This window comes from Gigantopelta aegis, chromosome 14 (assembly GCF_016097555.1).
Source record: "Gigantopelta aegis isolate Gae_Host chromosome 14, Gae_host_genome, whole genome shotgun sequence".
In the NCBI taxonomy this organism is placed as follows: domain Eukaryota; kingdom Metazoa; phylum Mollusca; class Gastropoda; order Neomphalida; family Peltospiridae; genus Gigantopelta; species Gigantopelta aegis.
The window spans coordinates 47,331,321-47,354,368 of record NC_054712.1 but is presented as its reverse complement, the minus strand read 5'-3'; the positions used below and the strand labels follow the sequence as shown (position 1 = coordinate 47,354,368).

At 38.6% G+C, this 23,048-nt stretch overlaps 1 protein-coding gene across 1 annotated transcript; it reads right to left on the bottom strand.

Annotated features, from left to right (window-relative positions):
* Nucleotides 1–9,722: 9,722 nt before the first annotated feature.
* LOC121389310 lies at nucleotides 9,723–12,947 on the bottom strand. Its single transcript, XM_041520905.1, has 3 exons — nucleotides 12,661–12,947; nucleotides 10,854–11,254; nucleotides 9,723–9,874 (listed from the first exon to the last, which is right to left on the bottom strand). The coding sequence occupies exons 1-3, from the start codon at nucleotides 12,885–12,887 to the stop codon at nucleotides 9,723–9,725; spliced, it is 780 nt and encodes a 259-aa protein (XP_041376839.1). The 5' UTR covers nucleotides 12,888–12,947.
* Nucleotides 12,948–23,048: the final 10,101 nt, after the last annotated feature.

The window sequence follows — 23,048 nt, the reverse complement described above, 5'->3', positions numbered from 1 at the left end:
GACTGATACCAAATGACAACTTGGCAATTTCTTCTCTTTATGTGCATTCTCATAGCATTCTCAGTGAATACATACATGTAGAGTGGAGAAGGCTGATTTATACTCTACTGTAGTTCAATATTATCATCCTTGGTTTGGCAATAAACATTTCCAGATATTTCTCAAGTCATGATGTTTTTGTATGTTATTCGCACCTGCACTCCCATAGAGAAGATATATGAAATGATCTGCATCTTAAATATATGAACATTAATTTTTCCTGAACTTCCATGAGCTAACAACATTTCAAGGAAGTCTTGGTGTTGCATGAGAATATTCAAAACCTCCAGGTTTTCATTCTGCATAAAAACACTGTTGGTATCATAGCCAGTAATGGCAAGCACAGCTGGAATTGCTTGTTGGTGTCTTCCCTGCATCCTTAATGATGCTGTGCACATCTATAAGATGCCTCTTGTAGCCAAGTTGAGTGTATAAAACATTTCGAATCTGGGATGGTGAACTGTCAGCAGTGTACAGACACTGAAGTATAATCTTTGTTTCTGCATCTTCTTGTGTACTTTACAACACCCACAGACATGGTTTGCGTTTGAAACATGTACTTTGCCTCACAAATAGAACCCTCTTCCCAAGAAGCTGAGGGCAGATTGTTTTATTATTTAAAAGGTCTTCCAGTCTCTTAAGACCTTTGTAGGAATTCCTTAGATCAAGTGTGGCTTGGAAGAACCCTTTTCACATGAGAAATTTAGTGCCAATCCACGAATGCTGTTACTATGCTACTGTGGATTAGTTGCAAACCTTCCATCCAGTAGATATTACCTGGAAATATGCTGTACCAATAGAGCAAATTGGAAGAGAGCAAATTGCCATGGTCTCATATGGTATTAGTCATATCACAAATTCCAGGGTATTCCTCAATCACATAGAAATGGCTGAGAAATGTTCAAAGAAATACTGAAGCTGAATTGGATCGTTTGTGATATGATAATGCAAGAGCTGTTGACATATTGAGGGAGGAACAAGAGCAAAGGCCCAGAGGAAACATAACAAATTACAAATATTGTGAACATAATAGACATTATATTTGAGTCAGATGATAAGACTGAAACAGGAAAGAAAGTCAAGTGCTAGATAATTCTGATGACTATATCTGATGTCAATTATATAAACCTAAGCATAAATTAAGCACAATTTAAATACAAAAATGTTTTTAAAAATAGTACAAGCTTCTGTGAGATAGATGAATTGTAAATGTTTTAACACACATGCCGAGGAAAGGTACTTATAATTGGTTGGTACTAAGAACAGAGGGACATCTTCATAAATTTGTGAACATAGTATATAAACTCCATATACTTAACCATATTTGAATAATGAAGCCTCAATATGTTATAGAAAAAAGCCAGGTCAATTTGTTTTTTTAATAATAAAAGTTTCAGGCAATCCTAAGTATGTGTATACATAGAAATTAATACATTTCTGGCATTGCTTACTAGTAACTTATTTTGAGAAGTATATAATTATTCATACCTCATATTATATTGTTTTGTAAATGCTATTAACATCTACTTTATAGAATAAAAGGAAGGATGTAGAAATAGAAAATTGTAAACTTCACATATATCATATTTGGGTCACATAAAGTGATTGAGAAGTGGGAATGAAAGTTAGATTTTTATAGTGCTAGATATTTGCCTGATGACAATATTCTATGTAGATATCAATTATATACACCAAAACATAAGTTAAGCATAATATAAATAGAACTGCAATTCTAAAATATTACAAAAAGCAACAAAAAAACCCTAACTATTGTAAGATGAACTGTTGTGAGATAGATAAATTGTATATGTAATGCAGACTTGCCTAGAATATATGTAAATTCATTTTTTATGTTTGTAAGACTTGTGTGTAATATAAAAATATTCAAAATATCCATGTAAATGGTTTAGACAGAATGTACTGCACCATATTTAAGTAATGCTGCCTTCAGATATTAAATACAATACAATAACAAAAGGATCAGAATGTTTTAGGTACGGTATGTATATATACCCATGTACATAGAAAATTACGTATATCGGGAACTGTGTAACTTTTGCTGGTGAGTATACCCCCGGTACTATATCCATACCACATACATTGCATTGCTTTGTGGTTTGTTGTTATGAACATGTAATTTAGCATGAATAGCATTCATAATTTGGTCTTAAACTTGTTCAAAATATGTATGCATGTTAACTTCAACATTGCCATGCTGTTAAAAATAAATAGGGTGCCTACACTCAAACGTGCCCTACAGGCACACCTACCAACAGATTGCCTGCAGACAAGTTGATTTGAATATTTCTATGGATAGGCTTCAAAGATATACTCACCTTGAAAAATCCTGGGGGGGGGGGGGCAGGGGGGAGGGTTATAGTGGGCCCATGGTCTATGTAGCTGTCTCTTCATAACTAATGATCGCCATGTGCGTCTAGAAACAATTTGTAAAAAAACATTATCCTTACGTTTTCCCCTTCATTTTCTTTTTCAGATTATTACATGTGCTATTTGTGCAATACATCTTCCGCCCGAGCCAATACTATTTTAACACACACTATCAAAATGTACACTGGAGCCATTCAAATATTACGTAACGCTCAAGGGGGTGGTTGGGTGTAGGTCCAAACGTTATGTGGCGTTACATGGGGTGGAGTGGGCGGGTGTATTTAACAGCGATATGTAATGCACTGTTTTTTATTATTACTTCTTTTTCCTTTCTTTCCTTTTTTTCATAAACGCTGTCATAGCGACAATATTTAATGTAGGCCTAGTTAGTTATAGCTAGACGTATACACTCAATAAGGATTATAAATCACATGGGCGGATCCAGAACCTATTTTTAGGGGGGGGGGGGAGCATGGGAAAAGGGGCACATTGACTGGTTAAAAGGGCATCAGTTAATATGAATGCGTTTGCGTATATATCACAGTGTACGAACGGAAGTGTACACTAAATGCCTAGCTGCGGTTTTCTGTAGCGCTATAGCTGCAGTAATAAAGATTATTATATGAGTTTTGAGGAGCATCGAAGCATTTTTTTTTTAAAGTGGGGTGGGCTAACAATCAAGGTCATTGTTAAGCATGGCACGAGATGTGTAGGGGGTCCGGGGGCATGCTTCCCCGGGGAATTAGTAAAAACTGGATGGCTTTAAACGCCTTTTCTTGGCATCTGAATAGCAAAATTAGAAAATTTTAAACAATATTTTAAAAACTATTTTAAACATTATTTTGCATAATATTATAACCCAAGAATGTGTTTTTTCACCCTTGGCATCTTGATCAGCTAATTGTTTTTTTTTTCGTTCCAACCAGTGCACCACAACCGTAAAAAAGCCGTGGTAGGTGCTTTCCTGTCTGTGGCAAAGTGCATATAAAACATCCCATGCTACATTAGAAAAAATGTAGCGGGTTTCCTGTGATGACTACAAGTCAGAATTACCAACTGTTTGACAACCAATAGCCGATGATTAATTAATCAATGTGCCCCAGTGGTGTCGTTAAACAAAACAAACCTGGTATCTTGATAGCAAAATTATTCATTTTCAGGCAGTGATCACTTCCTCTTTTGGAATTTTATAACCCCAAAATGATTATTTAGAAGAGTTCAAACCCGTTACGCTTAGATCTCAATCAATAAATCGTTAATTTTAGCGTTGACTGGAGGCAGGAGAATGGAGAGGGGGACCCAGGATAAAGCCATAGAATCAGCTTTGCTTCGTATATAAGTATGACTAACATATATTTCATTGTAATTTGAATTTGATAACTTTTTTTTTAAAGGGCACTATATCAAATGGCAAAACTAGCACTCATACCTAAAGACGTTGGACAGAAAGAAAGAAAATGTTTTATTTAACGACGCACTCAACACATTTTATTTACGTTTATATGGCGTCAGACATATGGTTAAGGAACACACAGATTTTGAGAGGAAACCCGCTGTCGCCACTACATGGGCTACTCTTTCCGATTAGCAGCAAGGGATCTTTTATTTGCGCTTCCCACAGGCAGGATAGCACAAACCACGGCCTTTGTTGAACCAGTTATGGATCACTGGTCGGTGCAAGTGGTTTACACCTACCCATTGAGCCTTGCGGAGCACTCACTCAGGGTTTGGAGTCGGTATCTGGATTAAAAAACCCATGCCTCGACTGGGATCCGAACCCAGTACCTACCAGCCTGTAGACCGATGGCCTAGCCTCGACGCCGCCGAGGCCGGTACGTTGGACAGCTTCGCATATTCACCCTTGCCGGGGCATTTCGATGTTCAACAACAAAATACATAACTGAATGGAAAGTGTGCGTGCGTGATTCGGTAAATATCGGGAGTATATTTTAAGTTTAATTTTGGTATAATCGGACATTAAAATTTCGTTTGGGTAATATGTCGGACTATTTCAATCTTGAAAGTTAATGCAAGAAGACTATAAAGACATAAAGCTACATTATATTGTAACAGAAAAATCAACCTCCACTGAGGGGATTCGAACCACGGACTCTCAGTACGAAAGTCCAGCGCTCTACCAACTGAGCTAATAGGGAAATTCTCACTAGTGCCAGTCAGCACTTTATACAACACTATACATACTCCCCCCTCAAGTGAAGCTAAGCTGTGGGCCACGGGCAGTGTAGGGGGCTGGGTGCTTGTATTAAGAACACACCCATACGTCGGGTACAGATAAAAATCAACCTCCACTTAGGGGATTACCGTAGACTTCAGTACGAGAGTCCAGTGCTTAATGAGCTAATAGGGAAATTCCCACTAGCTACTCAGTAGGGCACTTAAAACCAACACTACTGAAAATCCCCTCTCAAGTGAAGCTACGTCCCGGAGCTGTGGGCCACGGGCAGTTGAACTGTTACGGGTCCTGTGGGGTTATAATTGTATTCTTTCGACCCCAAATGTAACAGAAAAATCAACCAACTCTCAGTACGAAAGTCTAACTGAGCTAATAGGGAAATTCCCACTAGCTACTGCCAGTAGGAGCACTTTATACCAACACTACTACATTATATTATTACAGAATAGAGTATGACATTACAGCCGAGTCATTTTGTCTTATATTCAAATTGAAGTAATCAGTCATCGAATTTTGAATTAGTTTTTCACTTGAACGGCATTCTGCATCGAACAGTTACCCTCATCCAACCATAACAGATACCCGCATCCTCGTGATGTTGACACTTTCAGTTACCAACATCACACTCGAATTGTGATGCCCGTTATCTAATTCCCAAATACTATTTTTTTTAAACATATGCTTTAAAAATGCATATGTTATATATTTCATGAAGTCTCTACATATGGACATCTCAAAAATGCACGTTAAGAATGGAAATTTACATTGACTAATATTCATCATGTTCGTCATCCGCCATATTGGATGAGAGTAACTACAGTTACCCGTATGCGGTTATCCCCTGTGGTACTTTTGAAAAACAAATAGTTTAGGCAAAACGTTTCAACTTATTAGGCCTTCTTCATCACGACAGTAATATATTTATGCAATTTAAATATAAACAGAAATGAGAATTCTTCAAAGAGAGAAAAAAAGAAAAGAAGCAATAACATTTGTGTCTGTGTCAGAAGGTTTTCTACAATCAAAACACAAACAAGGCATCGCGATCTGATTACGTAATGGCTATACTAAAACGACAATACAAGGGAAACGCCATTTCCTTTATACATTTGTGTACATGAAAAATGTCTTTATCGTCTTCTTCATATCACTAAGAATCCTTTTACCATTTAAAATCAATTGTAAATTAATTGACTAAAATCTATGCAATGATTTGTTTGTTTGTTTTGTTTTGTTTAACGATACCACTAGAGCACATTGATTAATTAATAATCGGTTATTGGATGTAAAACATCAGAGGAAACCCGCTACATTTTTCCTAACGTAGCAAGGGATTTTTTATATGCACTTTGCCACAGACAGGAAAGCACTTACCGCGGCCTTTGTCCAGTTGTGGTGCACTGGTAGGAACGAGTAAAAACCCAAACAGTTGAATGGATCCACCAAGGTTGTTCGATCCTATGGCGTAAACACACCAAGCGCGCTCTCAACCGACTAAACTAAATCCCGCCCCTTTGCCATGAATTTCAGAGAATGCATTTTTGCCTTTCATATAGACCTAAAATGCATTCAAGAATTATTTTATTTTTTGAGGGGAGGGGGGGGGGGGGGGTCGAAATAATTTCCACAACTACACAAGGAATCTGCAATAAGAACAGTTCAATAACAGTCTGCTTTAAATCTCTATACCCGTGTTTTAACTTTGTGTACAATACATTTTTCTTCTATTGCTAAATGAATAGTATGGTGTAACGGAAGAGACATCAGGTTTTGTTGATTATATTAACTGCAGATATGTTCTGAAAATTTCGAATTTTAGCTCGAAGGTTATTCCAAAGTGTGATTATCGAATAGATAAATGATGATTGGAGTAAGGGTAAGGAACTATCAATACCATTTCTCAAATTTTCAGCATATAAGGGACGACTGTTTGTGGGTTACTGTGTATCATAAAATCAGGTGTCATACCTTTAATATTTGTAAACAATGTACACAGTGTTTTGAATTTACGCCTCGAAATAAATGTTGCTACGTATTTGAAATACTTTCTTGATGCAAATGTAGGCAGACCAGTGATCAATCTATATATATATATAGTTGCTTCTAATTGTACTTCTTCAATATTGTTTTCGTCGACCAGACTGAATACCCATCCCACATTTTCAACGTGTAATCTAATACCGGACGGATAAAAGTATAGAAATCATTACCGAAGCAGTGTTTCTGCCAGAAAGACATTTTTGGGTATGGCACTATGGAATTGAATGCAACCACAGTCAACAAGGGATATCGGGGGGGGGGGGGGGGGGGGGGGGGCTCCCCCAGAAAGAAAATAGGTTAAGTTTAGGGTTAGGGTTAAGAAAACTATACCTTAATGAAAAGAGTAATTAATATTGTCAAAAGGTTTAAGTTGCAGTGTCTGGAATATTTTTATTATTTAAGTATTTAGAATAGATGATCCAGTTCTGTTTGGTACATAAAAGGCCCACCACATCGCTATAGTTTCGCAATGCTCGCTTATCTACATTATCTAGGTCAACTGCAAACGCAATGGCCAGCTTGTTTTTCTTCAGTTAGCGGGACGCCAGTAGAACTGGGAATTTACGTGATTTGCGCAGGCGCTGAGCTTCTCACGTGATTTTGAACAAATTTAACTGTCTTGATTGAGGGGTCGTCTCATACCTCCAAAATATATTTATATCCATAGAGGTATGGTACAATACCTTTCCAGGGGTCAATGGGGGATTTGCCTTGAAATTTTGACAGTGACCAGCGGTTGGCATACGCGTAGCATGTAAGGGGGTGTTAATAATTACGTAACGCTCTAGGGGTAGGGGAATTTGTTCGATATACGTAACATTTATGAAGACTATATGTTATTTCTATTCATTACTTAGACCTAAAAAAAATAGTGGTTTGTTTTAATGCGTGGCCAGTCTAGGATCGATCCCCATCGGCGGGATTGTTCCAGCCAGTGCGCCATGACTGATATATAAAAGGCCATGGTATGTGATATCCTGTCTGTGGGATGGTACATATAAATTATCCCTTGCTAAAAAATATTCCTTTACTAAAAAAAATGTTTTAATAATAATAAAAAAAAAAAAATGTAGCGGGTTTTCAAGGCGCGTGTGCAGGGAGTTCAGCGGGGTTGGGGGTTATAGACTGCGTTGAGCGACGTTTATATGGGGCCATGCTCCCCCAGAAAATATATTTCAATTTTTGTTTTTTTTTATCTTGGGCAGGTAAGGGTTTCGACCCCCAATACCCTCCCCCCTGCACATGCGCCCGTTTCCTCTCTTAGATTATATGTCAAAATTACCAAACGTTTGACATCCAAAAGCAGATGATTATTAAATCAATATGCTCTAACACTGATGTCGTTAAACAAAACAAACTAACTTTACTCTTTCCAAACAAAATAATATTTATTTGAATTTGTCGATTTTAACACACGTAAAATTAAAAAGTGAAAACGGTCATTTTCTACTTTAGTATATTTTATTAAAAATATCTACATGATCAACGTGTTATACAAACTAAACTTTGAAAGTTCTACTGACACTTTATAAATATTAATTGTTAAATAGGAAGGTACGATTGTCGATAATACGTTGTCAAGATCAAAACCGGTTTTAACGAAAGAATAGTACGTATCCTCAACCGAACGTTCTTTGTACAGCGCAAGATTTCTCATTTCATTTTTTGAGACGAACCCTACAATTTCAAATCCGCAAACGCATGTGTTAACTGAAACTGACAACAGGCTGTCGTTTGTGCTTTGCCGAGCAATGGTGGCACAGGCGACGAATCGAGCGTATACTTTTGACGTTCTCCGTTCATAGCGAACACCCACGAATTTTTAAAAGTGCAGTTGGACTTGTATTTCATATTTTGCACGATATTATTAAATGGTAACCAGACACTGTAACTTTAACGTTTTAAAAAAATCTGAATATGGCGCCATACCCGTTTTACCCTCTGGCAGGAATCCTGCTCGGAAGCCGAGTTTCAAATATTATTAATATGTATCTTCCACTTTATGTTTATGACTTTCTGTTGTGTGTAATGTTTTGGTACCAAATACAATGTTAGGTTTTGGTTGTATTATTGTGTTTGCGAAAGGCACAAGCCAAGTATACAAGCCATTTTTGGGACCATTCGTGAAGCTTTAACAAGTACGAGTTAAGGTCGTTTTCAATGAGAGAGAGATGTCATTAGATGAAAATGTTATGTTGGTATCGTCAGCAAATAGTCTCATTACACAGTTTATGGTATCCGCAATATGCATTTAAAATAATAATGATTCTAAAACTGAGCCTTGAGATACACCGGCTTTTAAAGTGCCTAACTTTGATAAAGTACTATTTACGATGACCGGTTTGATATATAATTTTTTCTTCAATTAGGTTCATTTCTCATTATGCCACAATATTCGAGTTTATGAATTAATCTTTTGTGGCACAATTTATCAAATGCCTGTGACATATCACAGAATACAAAACATAAGTGTTCCTTTCTATCCAAAGATTCACAAATTTGGGAGTATAGTTCTGATAACTGATTAACAGCACGGTGTTTAAGGCTGTATTGTATTGGTCATTGGATATAAAATAATTATACACAAGCGTTATTGTTTTCAAGGCTAAATAACCAATGAAATTCGAGTATTTTACATGAAGGCGAGATAAAAATAATGATAATATATATATTTTCTGATATAACTTGGTAACGATATTGGCCAATAGTTAGTAGAATAACATTGATCACCTGTTTTGAAGAAAGGTTTAATTTGACAAATTTCCCATCTTTTGTGGAATATTTATATACGCAAACTGAAGCGGAACTTTGGTTGAACAGATGATACGATTAGGCAGTGTGTGACTAATCTCACCTGGACCCATTGCCTCAGTTGGTGATAATATCTTTATGATGCACCTAAAAATTAAAAAAACCGTTTAAAAACAGAAAAAAATAAATCAAATACATTTTAAATGTTTTTATTAACGAAAACAGGTTTCAAGTGTTTTAATTTGCAGCCACTCTGCGGCTGAAATTCGTGACCATATGACTACTTTATTCCCCCACACCCCATGGTTAGTTATCCCACGAGATGAGGCAGACTGTGGTGCTGGTGGTCGAGGAATCCGTGTAAACTGGCTTCAGTCAGCTGGTATCCGCCACCTTGCTGCTCCATGATGCTGTTGATCTGGTCGTACCAGTGCACGATGCTAGTACCGCCGCCACGGCCACCTGGTTGTAATAGAACAGTCATTTGTATTGTTCTGGATGGATTTTCTGGAAGATCCAGAAGAGGCACCGAACACAGTGATACGATTAAAATTCTACTAAAAAGTAAACATGACCTTGTACACATTGTAAGAAGTTTAGTAATATACAAAAGAAGTTTAACGAAATCTACAAATGACGTCATACGTATCGAGAGAAGTTTAGTGAAATCTACAAATGACGCCATACGTATTGTGAGAAGTTGAGTTAAATCTACAAATGACGTCATAATATACATTGTGAGACATTTACTGAAATCTACAAATGACATGAAACGCATTTTGAAGCCAACCAATATCTAGAAATAAGGCCATGATACACATTGTGTTATAATTACACGTCTACTAAAATCTAAATAAACAGTCGTGTAAATGTTTTGAGGAATAATATCAATATTTAAATCATGTATGGGGCTCTTTATATAACTAATTGGCTGGCTGATGAGTGATTGATATTGGTTTGAAATAGTAAAATATTTTGAAAATCAATTTCAAACTGGCATATCTATCTATATATATATATATATATATATATATATATATATATATATATATATATATATATATATATATATATATATATATATATATATATATATTGTCAATAGAAGAAATCCTTGTATCTTTTAGGAATTAACCTATATCGCAGCTATATTCCCCACTCATTGTAACGGTGATATCTGTGTTTATTGATAGTCACCTCGTCAGTGGGCCCATGGGGCTATTTCTCGTTCCAGCCAGTGCACCACGACTGCAATCCTGTCTGTGGGATGGTGCATATAAAAGATCCCTTGCTACTAATCAAACAAATGTACTGGGTTTCCTCTCTGTGACTGTGTCAAAATGACCATATGTTTGATATCCAGTAGCCGATGATTAATAAATCAATGTGCTCTAGTGATGTCGTTAAACAAAACAAATTTCTATTCTTAGTCAGTTCCTACCTGTAGTGAACACAAAGATAAGAACCAGCTCCTGGTTGATAACAAAGAAGTTCGGGTCTCCGCTGTCCCCCGATATGATTAGCTCGAAGAACTTGTGACGAGTACTGTTCACCAACGGCTTCTTCAGATGGATCTCTGAGCCTACATAATAATCGAAATCTTCCACCAGCGCCTTCTCTTCTTGGTCGGTGTTCATAACCGGGAGTCGGATGTTGGATGGTGGATGGAAATGCACGATCTCTCTCGGCATCACTCGGGCGAAGCTGATGGTCGACGGAACATCTTTGTCCAACAAACCCACGGCGATGTCTTTGTAGAAGAAGGTATCGTGTTCCGTTCTGTTCACTAGGTGCATGGCGATCACGCGTCGCTCTGTGACGTGGTTGTTGACGTCGACAAATCTGAAATTTTGTACAAAATCCTATAGGGTATATACTACTAAACCAAATCTTACAGACGATAATAATAACATATGTGGCTATAACTGCTACACGGAACGTTTCAATCGACATGTACAAAATGGATATAAATCCCACCACCTTTCATCCTTAAAGTAAATCTGAAAAAGTTGATGCTTAAGCTGCTCGTTTCAGAGATAATGAATAGCGTCTATGACTACTCTAGTCCCGCACACAATTTGTCATCCTATTGTAGCAGGACCCCAAACGTGTTTCAAGCACAATGGTAATTCGTACATTGGCACTAGTTCAAATTAAATTATAGGAAAGTACTGACCAGATATACCAATTTTTTTATCATAACAGTCTTACATTTATCACCAACAGCAGGACTGGTAGCCTCAACTGTGGGATGGAAAGTTGGGTGCATGTACCTCGAACATAGATCCACTCAGATACTGTTTGGTGCATGGCTACCTAAAGAAAGTCTTTACGATACATCTCACTGAATCTTTTAGTTTCTGGGTTAGAATACTGATCTTTGTATGTCTGCGTTGTTCTAGTGTCTGTAGAGCGTCAATACTTTGTCTTGATCTGACCTTTTGCTGCGCGCCAGCATTTTACAACCGTTTACTCGTCTGCAGGGTGCTGGAGAGCGGTTATTGACGGTCTGTTATATGCCCCAGGAGGGAAAATGGGCATAAGTAAGTGCTGGACAAAACTGTAGGTGACTACACACTTACTTCGAAGTAATTTAGTGAATGAAGGAATTTTAGCAATTTTGTAAATTTGCTTAAATTAAAGAAAACTTGTGAATTTCAAAGAGACATCACAAAATTGTTTTATTTGGTGCATCATTTGTCAATATAAGTAAAAAGAGATTTTAAAATATAAGATGAACTATGTACACGTCGCGTCATTGTAGCTTGGAGGTTAATGTCCAATGCAGTAGTACGAAACTGCTAAACGTTTTTTGTCTTAGTAATAATATTTCACTTGGCTAGATGTGAAGCAATTAATATGTCAACCAAGAATCTACTAGTATTTTTTGTAGCAAAAGAGTATCATACAATGTCGATAGAGGACCAAATTACCTTTAGTACGTCTAACAAATATGACAGTTATGCAAAATCTAAAGTTTGTTTTATTTAACGACACCACTAGAGCACATTGATTTATTAATCATCGCCTATGGGATGTCAAACATTTGGTAATTTTGATATATAGTTTTAGAGAGGAAACATGCTAGATTTGTTCCATTAGTAGCAAGGGGTCGTTTATATGCACTATCCCATAGGCAGGATAGCACATACTACGGCCTTTGAGTTACCAGTCGTGTTGCACTGGTTAGAACGAGAAATAACCTAATGAGACTGCAAACAATCTAGTCTTAGAGGTGTTGTCGGTACCTCATTATTGTGTTCACGCCTACTCTGTAGTGTCTGGCAAACAATATGTGACGAGGTGAAACAAGAACCCCAGCCATCTGCTTTCCATAATAACTGTTCCAAGGAGAAATAGAGGTCAGATCCAGGCCGTACGCCCAGCAGTCTTTGTTTCTGACGTACACCCTGTGTCTGTGGTCCTGCTTGGAGAAAATCATTTTGGCGGTCTCCACGGGGATTCCTCTGGACATGGACAGATCCAGGCGGTCGTCGATTCCGTGGATGATGCTTTTAAAGAGATTCAGGTCGAACTGGGTGGTCAGTGGAATGTTTTTTCGTGGTGGGTACAGTTCGGGCCGTGTCCCACCACCATGATGTGTTTCTTACAGTAGGCTGAGTAGAACGCACATCTGGAACAATAAAAACCTGATGGTTATTAGACTGTGTATTGCAGCTTTTTAAACCGTTACATTACACTTACAACTGTTTTTCGTTGTTCTAATGGTTATATTAGGTCACATTGATGTTTGTGCCAAACAGAAAAGCTACGTATCTCAGAAATGATTTGAAGGTGTTGAAGAATTACTAAAATAACTACGAACAGGAGAATAACGAATCGGGAGGATGAGGTGTCCTTCGAGAGGACCAGTAACTCGCACAGCATCAGCTTTTGCCCTTCAACATGTTATAACAATTGGTCTTGGACTTGCAAACATATTCAGACAAATACTAGTAACATTAGTATACGCAGCTATTTGTTTATACATTGCTAGTGCTAGACTTTAATGATTAGACTACGTACAGGCCGTGGTATTTGTGTCCATCGCTTGTACAGTAGATGTGGTCTCTTTCAACGTGATTTGCGCAGAACCTCTGTGCAGTTTCCTGGCACGCATCTTCCGGTTCCGGAATCATAGCAGCACCTGACAGAAGATAAAGCTATCATTGCCTTTGTCACGGGGATCCTATAATACCCGTAACTGAATAAAACACGATTATCCAAATATCTCTCCTAACTGTATGTCTATTAGATCTCTCTGTATCGGGCAGTGTATACCCGAGTGGCTCGTCTCTAGGTATATCAGAGATAAGATCTTATATAAAGTATATATAATATAGCCCGTTAGTTCACTAGAAAACACAACAAAACACAATACACTTTGGAATCTGTATTAACCTTAAGCTGACAAATATATTTGCCGCAGTTAAATTAATTAACAACAACAATAATAATAATAACCCAGAACTAATCACTTAATTAGTTAATCACTAGGTGTCTAGTTTACACAATATTCTAATCACTTCACCGTGATACAAGACACACACGTGTGATAATTGAGAAATGCTTCCAGGGGAACTTAATTAATAAAGGAATTACAACTCTATTCCTAACTGGTTAATTTTTAATTAACCCTTAACTACTCATTCAGTAACCTTGTAATACAGACTTAATACTGGTACCTATCACAATAAAGACAATAACCTACAGTTTACCTAGGTCCTCTAGGATGACTGGTTAAACTTTAATAATTTTAGAACAGTGAAGCCTACAATTTACTTCGTCAGTTTACCAGAAACACTGTCTAAATAATATTGATATAATACAGTATTAAAATATTTAAAGTCACATCAATCACATCCAGGTTATACAACAGAGCAGAAATAATATATTTACCAGTCCGGACGGACAACGTTCCCCTGGAACCTTCCTTTTGTTTCTCCCCCGATATCTCTAAAATCCTATCTATTTATTAAAAAACCAAATATCGCCTGGGGGCACATCGCAGTACTCCCCCTATCATGTGAATTTTCCAGAGCGACCAAGACGACATTTTTTCTTAGATGGTCAGACTAGCTGTCGCCAAACCGCTAGGAATAAGGTCGTAAAACAGAACTCGCGGAGGTATTACGTAACTACTGGCCACATGGCCTCCACACCTGGTCTGGGTGTGTATTAGAGGGTACGGTCGCGCGGGGGTATTACGTAACAAGGTGCCCACCTGGTCTTAAGTGCATATTGGGAACAGCTCGACCACCATCGCTCAGGGTTATTACGTAACCACGTAGCACACGGCCCTCTGAAACAATTAACATCGCCACAGGCGAAAAAAATAAGAGCATGTTCCGTCACACACCCCCACCTCAAAAAGGATATTTCCTCTACTCTAGGAATAGGGAAATATACTACATTAAAACAAAATGTGCGTTAACCGACGCATCCGGGCATTTATAACACATAGTAATAAGGTGACTACCAGTAATCACACTGAGTCTCTGAGTCCCTGGTATACAATAAAATATATAAAAACAAAACAGAACTCAAGAATGTCAACACATTATCACCACGTTCAACTTCGGGACAGGGCATCAGCGATTACATTGGATGTGCCCTTGATATGGTCAATGGTAATTGAATTTCCTGCAGAAGATGACTCCATCTCAAAACTCTCTGGTTGGTGGCTTTCATTCTGTGAATGAAAGTGAGCGGATTATGGTCCGTAAAGATGCACTGCCGATTTCACGTAGATCTGAAAATGCTTCAGAGCTTGTACCATGGCCAAAATTGGCTTCCTTCTCTACAGTGGAATAGTTCACCTGGTGTTTGTCAAACTTTTTGGAGAAGAAACTTACAGGATGGTCCAGTCCATTTTCGTCTTCTTGGAACAGCACAGCTCTAGCTCCCACGTCACTGGCATCCACAGCCAGCTTAAAAGGCATTCGGTAGTCTGGTGCTGCCATCATGGGAGCCGAGGAGCGCATCTGCTTGAGACGGTTGAATGACTTCTCGCATTCATGTGACCACTGGAACTTCGTTTCCTTCTTTTTCAGTGTCGCACGTTTTCCAGGTTTTCTCCGATACGCATGCTGTCGAATCGGTGTAGCGTTGGGTTCCAAGCGCACATCCTGGCTTAAGGTATTGGTAACCGTTGGAAGGTCCTGGCAAATGGAAACATTGTCTTGTATCAACGTAGTCAACTTTGCTCGCTGGGGGCTCAAGTCTGCTAGAATCTGGCTGTTGGTTAATTTGATCTCTGCAGTCTTGACGTCATCACAGGAAATTGAGTGACTCTCAATTTGGACCGGTAATACTGGAACTATTGGCAGTCTGTCAAAATAACCTTTTAGCAAATTGATGTGACAATACCTACTTTTCCTAACCCTATCACGAGTGTTTATCACATACCCTGTCTCATTAACTCGTTTGTGCACAACATAGGGACCGAAATACCTGTTCTGTAATGAACCCCGTTTAATGGGAAGGTACAGCAGCACCTTATCCCCTGGTTTAAATTCCCGACTCCTAGTCTTCCTATCAAACACTGATTTTATTTTGCTCTGAGCATGGCTCAGTTGCTTCCTAGCCTTTCTATCTCTAACTCTCTTATTCATTAATACTCCCTTGTCCATATAATAACCTGACATTTGATCCTCCATCTCACCCTCTGTTAACAATGTAGTGCGAGCTGCCAACAAATTTGGATCAGCCCCCTTCTCTAGGATTAACTCTTGTCTATTACAAGGTAAGTCCCCTCGATCAAACACAACTGGTTCATTTACCCTCTGCGGGAGGTCAACAGGTTCCACCACATTTAGTTCGTCAGTTGACTTATCTACCATTTTACTGATAACCTCATCCACTCCAATTTCATGGCTCACACACGTATCAGACAAATCACAAATATCCTCTGGGTCTCGTGTTACCCTTCTGGCCATAGCCCTAGTCTTTACACACGCAGGATATTTAATCTCATCAACCTCACACTCTTCTATTGGTAAAGGGCTGTCTTTAATTAACAATTGGTCACATATCGGCTGACAACACTGACTAGTCAAATCATTACCTAACAAAACTCCTATGTTTTCAACAGGCAAGTCCTTTACAACACCCATAATGACTTGTCCCGTCACAAACTTTGAACACAAGAAAACGTTATGTAACCGGACAACCATATTTTCTCCAGTAACCGAGGTTAAGGCCAAACTACGTCCTGTATCTGAATTCTCTGTACCAGCTAAACATTTTGACGTTATAAGCGACAGGCTACACTCTGTATCTCGATAGATTGATATTACCTTAGGACACAACTCTGGTTTGACATCACAAACCATACCAGTGGACACATACGGGTTTATTTTCTCTGCCATGGGACTAACCAATAACTCTCTCGCTAACGGAGCTGACCTCACTAAACCGACCACTTGCGCATTATCGCGTTTCCTTTTAAAACAGTCCCCGACAAGATGGTTATCCTTTTTACAGTAACTGCAATGTGGACGAAAAGTTCGTGCATTGGCTGATAATGCAGGTTTATCCTTACTTTGCCCACCAGGTACATTCCTTGCCTGACTAGCTGACCAACTAGAAGACTCTCCCCGATAGTTACTTTCCCGGGAAAAACCTGGCTGAAATTTCTTCTTATCACCCTGTTGTAAAGAGCTACCCTGTACTGCCTGAGCTTTGTGTATTAACACGTAATCATCTGCCACTATGCCCGCCTCCTCTATCTTTTTGACATCACGATCCTCTAAATGAATACGTAAGCTAACTGGTAATCCATTTTTAATGTCCTGTAAGATCAACAACTCCCGTAACTCGGTATATGACTCTACCCATTTATCAAACGTCCCTGCCTTCTTAGCCACAAACTCACTATAAGACTGACCCTGCGTTTTTCTCAACTCGCTATACCGTAAACGATAATCCTCAGGTCGTAATGCATAAGCCCTCAACACCGCAGACTTAACTAGGTCGTACAGACTTGCTCGCTCATCACTCATTGAATTATAAGCTACGCTAGCCTTCCCCTTAAACTTAGACACGGCTGACAATGTCCACTTAGACTGCGGCCAATTTAGCTGCTTAGAGGCCCGTTCAAAAAGTTGGAAGAACATATCTACCTCCTGGTCGTCAAATACAGGCACTGATCTATAAGCCTCCGACATGTTAAACCCATTTCCTGCCTCCCGTCTTCACAGCCTTATACAAAATCTTATCTTACTGTGATACGGAAACGATACAACAATTAATGTTCTCAGTTGTAATAGTGTGTGTGTTTCTGTGTGCGTCCGTGTGTGCGTGTGGTGTTTGTGTTTATGTTGGTTCGTCTCTCTCTCTCTCTCTCTCTCTCTCTCTCTCTCTCTCTCTCTCTCTCTCTCTCTCTCTCTCTCTCTCTCTGTGTATCTCTCTCTATATGTCTCTCATCACAGCCAGTGCACCACGACTTGCTACTAATGGAAAAATGCAGCGGGTTTCCTCTCTATGACTGTGTCAAAATGACCATGTGTTTGACATCCAATAGCCGATGATTAATAAATCAATGTGCTCTAGTGGTGTCGTTAAACAAAACACAAACTCTTTTTGTGTGTGTGTGTTGGGGGATAGTGTTTGGTGTTTGTGTGTGTATGAGAGAGAGAGTGTGTGTGTGTGTGTGTGTGTGTGTGTGTGTGTGTGATTCATATCTGAATCATACATGATAAACTATTGCCTTTATAGTGAATCCAGACTTATGTGTCGAGTTCTGTTTAAAATAATCGTATATCAATGTCGTAACAGTGATTTGCGTACGAGCCAGGCAGGCCTTATGTGATGTGACGACTGATTTTCATGTGACGTTTACCTCAACATTTATTTCCAAAACCAAAAAAACCGTATTATTGTTATTGTATTGTTATGTTATTGCTATTTTGACTATCTCAGACAAAGTCATCACTCTACGAAAGCCGATATGACAGATTCAAATAATTTTAGAGGTATTCGCTATTAAATATTACTGGACAATTATTTACTTCTATTTTGGAAACTAGGATTAGGACATGGCATGAATTTAATAATATTATCCATGAAGCACAGGCAGGTTTCCGAAATGATTACTCCACAATAGATGATATATTTAAATTTCAGGAGTTGTGTCAAAAATACTTTAGAAAGCCTAGACATCGATTTTATGTTGCTTTTATTGATCTTCGCAAATCTTTTGACTTGGTAGATAGGTAACAGTTACTGTATGTGTTGCATATGAGGGATATTCAAGGTAAACTATTTAACATTTTATAAGATATACATGTATGAAAAAGTACAAGCTTGTGTTTAAATTAAATATGTATTGTAATTTGTACACACGTGGCGCACAATTCATTTGTTTTAAAAGTAGTTATTTGGTCATGTGCCCTCAATAACTGAATAAACATCATATGTTGTGTTGTGTTGTCTTGTCTATATAAGGTGCCCCCCTCCCCTCAAAAAAAGAAAAAAAAAACTTGGAAAGTATTTAAATCAGGATAACAATAGTTTGCACCTGGTATCATATGGGTTATACTCATTTGTGACCGGCCTCGGTGGCGTCGTGGTTAGGCCATCGGTCTACAAGCTGGTAGGTACTGGGTTCGGATCGCAGTCGAGGCATGGGATTTTTAATCCAGATACCGACTTCAAACCCTGAGTGAGTGCTCCGCAAGGCTCAGTGGGTAGGTGTAAACCACTTGCACCCACCAGTGATCCATAACTGGTTCAACAAAGGCCATGGTTTGTGCTATCCTGCCTGTGGGAAGCGCAAATAAAAGATCCCTTGCTGCTAATCGGAAAGAGTAGCCCATGTAGTGGCGACAGCGGGTTTCCTCTCAAAATCTGTGTGGTCCTTAACCATATGTCTGACGCCATATAACCGTAAATAAAAAGTGTTGAGTGCATCGTTAAATAAAACATTTCTTTCTTTCTTTACACCCATTTGTGGTAAACATTTTAACTATGTAGGTCAAGTAGGTCAAATGCCCTTTAAATAGTGATTGAATTAAAATTACAGGTTGGAAAAACGTAATACATTGAAAGCTGATTTTAGTTTGACGTACATTAGTTTACTTAAAGTGATAATCAACGTGTTCTCTCCCCCCCCCCCCCCCCCCCCCCCCCCCCCCCATCCCGTTCACACAAATTCACAAAATTAATATTTCAATCTTTTTCCAAAGAAATTCCTTTGGTATTCGTTTTTCTCTTAATTTTTCAGTAAAACAAGCTTCAGAGCTAGCTTTATCCCCCATCACTTACCACAATTAAAACAAAATAATAATGTTAATGTGTACTATGATGGACTTTCCGGTAAAAATAAATCAAAACATAACCTGACAGGCTACCTCTATTTGATAGACCCGAGGACGGGACGTAGCCCAGTGGTAAAGCGCTCACCTGATGCACGGTCGGTCTAGGGTCGATCCCCGTCGATAGACCCATTAGGCTAGTTCTCGTTCTAGCCAGTGCACCACTACTGGTATACCAAAAGCCGTGGTATGTGCTATCCTGTCTGTGGGATGGTGTATATAAAAGATCCCTTGCTACTAATGAAAAACTATGGGTTTCCTCTCTAAGACTATATGACAGAATTACCAAATGTTCGATATCCAATAGCCGATGATTCATAAATGAATGTGTTCAGGTGATTTTAACAGACCTGTGGCATCTGATTAACAGACGCCATCACGGTAAGAAACCGTAGTACTCGCTGTTCACCAGATATGCACCACACTGGGTGAATACCACACTCCTGCATTAAACCTTTCTACGTGCAGTTTTAATTATGTTACTACATAATATTACACGGCATTCGACCTACAGCTTTTGACGTGGAATCACAAATGGGTAATGCTCATATAAAGTTTATCTTATCTTATGACATCAGGTCAGAATAGTATTATCCACGTGTAAATACTTTACAAGTTATTATCGGTCTAGATGTGTACAGGTTTTGTGTGATGTTGGTATTTTTTTTTTTGGGGGGGGGGTCATTGGGGGGGGGGTAGGTGGAGTGGGAAGGGGCGCCCGTTATTTCGTATATACTAAACTACTAGAATGTAAAATCCAATTTGGGCTACAGCAAACATTAAGACGACCAGAAACATATTGAATATACCGATATTCTAAACGAGAAAATGTCATAGGTGGGATAGAGGTGTGGGCTGGATGCGCTGAACACCCACCTACTCCCATTCTCAATATTATACATCACCCGTTTGAAAGGTGCCTTCCACCACCCAGTCACTGGTATTTTCCGACGCCTGCGAATAAATTTTATTATACAACTGCTGTCGTAAAATGTACTCTTGTTGGCATGAAACGTAAAAATATGGCAGTGTATTAACAATAAAGTGCTTACCGACACATAGAAATAACATCACCGTAACCACACCCAAACTGGTTACTATTGGCAGCGCCATGATGGCCTGTCCTTATACTTGAGCTCTATTGTCTTACTTCGTGTTTTCGTCAGCACTCTACTGAAAGACCCATTTTCAGTTCAAGGAAACGCACAGCTGTGATAGAGATTATTTTGAGATAACCACATTAAACACACCCACACCCACACCCTCTTGGGAGTGGCAGTTCTCTCAAAGACAAAAACTCTCCCCACACTGGAGGCTGTGTCCCCTCCAGATATGGTTCCTACGTGCCTGTAGTTTGGTTGTTACAGTTTATATTAACATAGAATTGGTTTTGCCATATTTGCTGACAATTTGATAAGAGTGATTTTTCTCTACTTGACATTTTTAGGCGTGCTATCTCTCATCCCAAGTATTTTAAGAAGTGTGATTTTTTCACACTATTGTTTTTTTCCTTCAAAAATCTGATTAATTTATTTATTAGGTTTCACTCGACAAAATAGTTGAATAAAATTATATTCATATTTGAGTGTTGAGCAATACGTTTTCTGTTTAAGCAGTTACGGGCTTCATTCATAATGAGGGTCGGGATGTAGCCCAGTGGTAAAGCGCTCGCTCGATGCTCGGTCGGTCTGGGATCGATCCACGTCGGTGGGCCCATTGGGCTATTTCTCGTTCCAGCCAGTGCACCACGACTGGTATATCAAAGGCTGTGGAATGTACTACCCTTTCTGTGTGATAGCGCATATAAAAGATCCCCTTGCTGCTAATTGGAAAGAGTAGCACATGAAGTGGCGACAGCGGGTTTCCTCTCTCAATATCTGTGTGGTCCTTAACCATATGTCTGATGCCATATAACCGTAAAATAAAATGTGTTGAGTGCGTCGTTAAATAAAACATTTTCTTGCTTTATTTATAATAATTTGATATTAGTTTCAGCAATGTTATACAGCGGTTGCCTTCTACAATCTATAAAGTTAGGAACCTAAATGTTAACTTTTAAATGTAATAACTATCTATAGCGTCAAATCCTGTTAACAAATTTGAATAACACAACCGAATGTAGCCGAGACTTGACGAAAATTACCGAGATCAGTGAGTGTGTCTGATAAATAATCTGCAGCATCTTCCGAAGGCTAGTCCGATTGTTCGGTAGACAGTATATTAGTTCGGTTGCGAGCGTTCGTGCACACTGTTTCTATCTCCTGAACGCACTACTAGTACCTTCAGTAGCTTGTAATCAGTGTCGTATTTGAACATGTGATGCTAATTCACGTGAGTCAGATAAAGTTAGAAAGTTATACAGTTAATGACAAATGGCGTCCCTAATTAAATACCTCTGTCTTGTTTATGTTTTCCTGTTTGTTGCATTGCTCAACACAAACGAGGCCAGTCCGCTACAAGAAAGAGTTGAACGCGGGGCCAATGGAGGAACTAACTGTGCAGGTGAATTGTTTTTTTAATTTAACGATAGACCTACCTTATCCTTTTAAAACACAATGGTGTTTGGTGTTAAAACTTAGCTTCTTACTTTTTTCTTCCTTTATCTGAGCCACAAAACCATTAGTAAAATCCTATCTTTGCACAACCAAAGTCAAAAATTATAATTCCTTCATATCTAATAATATATTATTATATAAAACCATATATTAAAGAATAGGGTGAACATAAATTTTGGCACTCACCGAGCCGAAATGTTTAAATTGTATTTTAAGGCGAGTAAATGTTTTTGATCAGTCTAAATCACATGACTTGGCAAACATCTTAACGTCTGTATATGATGCATTTGTAGAAAATACTAGCTAAAAACAGTATTGTCAAACGTATGTAGTGCGTCGTGATATTGTTTTGAGCTTCTTTAGATATTAGAATAACAAAGACTACGTCGGTCGTACAATAATGAACTTTCTAAGTCCCAAAACACACCGGGGCTGCGTCTGGGTTTTGTGAGTTTGGCGCTGTCAATATAATATATAGCGCATGTTCTGTGTCGTCTGCTGCAAGATCTGTAGTTTAGGGCGAACACAGACGCGATTTGTTTTTGTAACATTCGATTCAGTGCCTTTCCTTTTCGACTGAATCCATACTCGGTCAGACCTTCGGTGTGTTTTGAGCATAAACAAGAAGCTTTTCAGCCTGAACCTTCAGCACGGTACAATGTTGAAAGAGGATCACGTACATTTGGTATTAAAGTAATAATTTAACAGTGTCAATGAACGGAATCCGGTTTGTTAACAAAATGGAAGGCCCATACATTTTTTTTC

What these genes read in the sequence shown, in the direction of transcription:
- LOC121389310 (XM_041520905.1), bottom strand. Translation starts at nt 12,887, where the DNA reads ATGTCCAGAGGAATCCCCGTGGAGACCGCCAAAATGATTTTCTCCAAG. An exon ending in GGCGTGAACACAATAATGAG is followed by an intron (nt 11,255 to 12,660) that starts GTACCGACAACA and finishes ACAAAATTTCAG; the next exon opens with ATTTGTCGACGTCAACAACC. An exon ending in TATCTTTGTGTTCACTACAG is followed by an intron (nt 9,875 to 10,853) that starts GTAGGAACTGAC and finishes TATTACAACCAG; the next exon opens with GTGGCCGTGGCGGCGGTACT.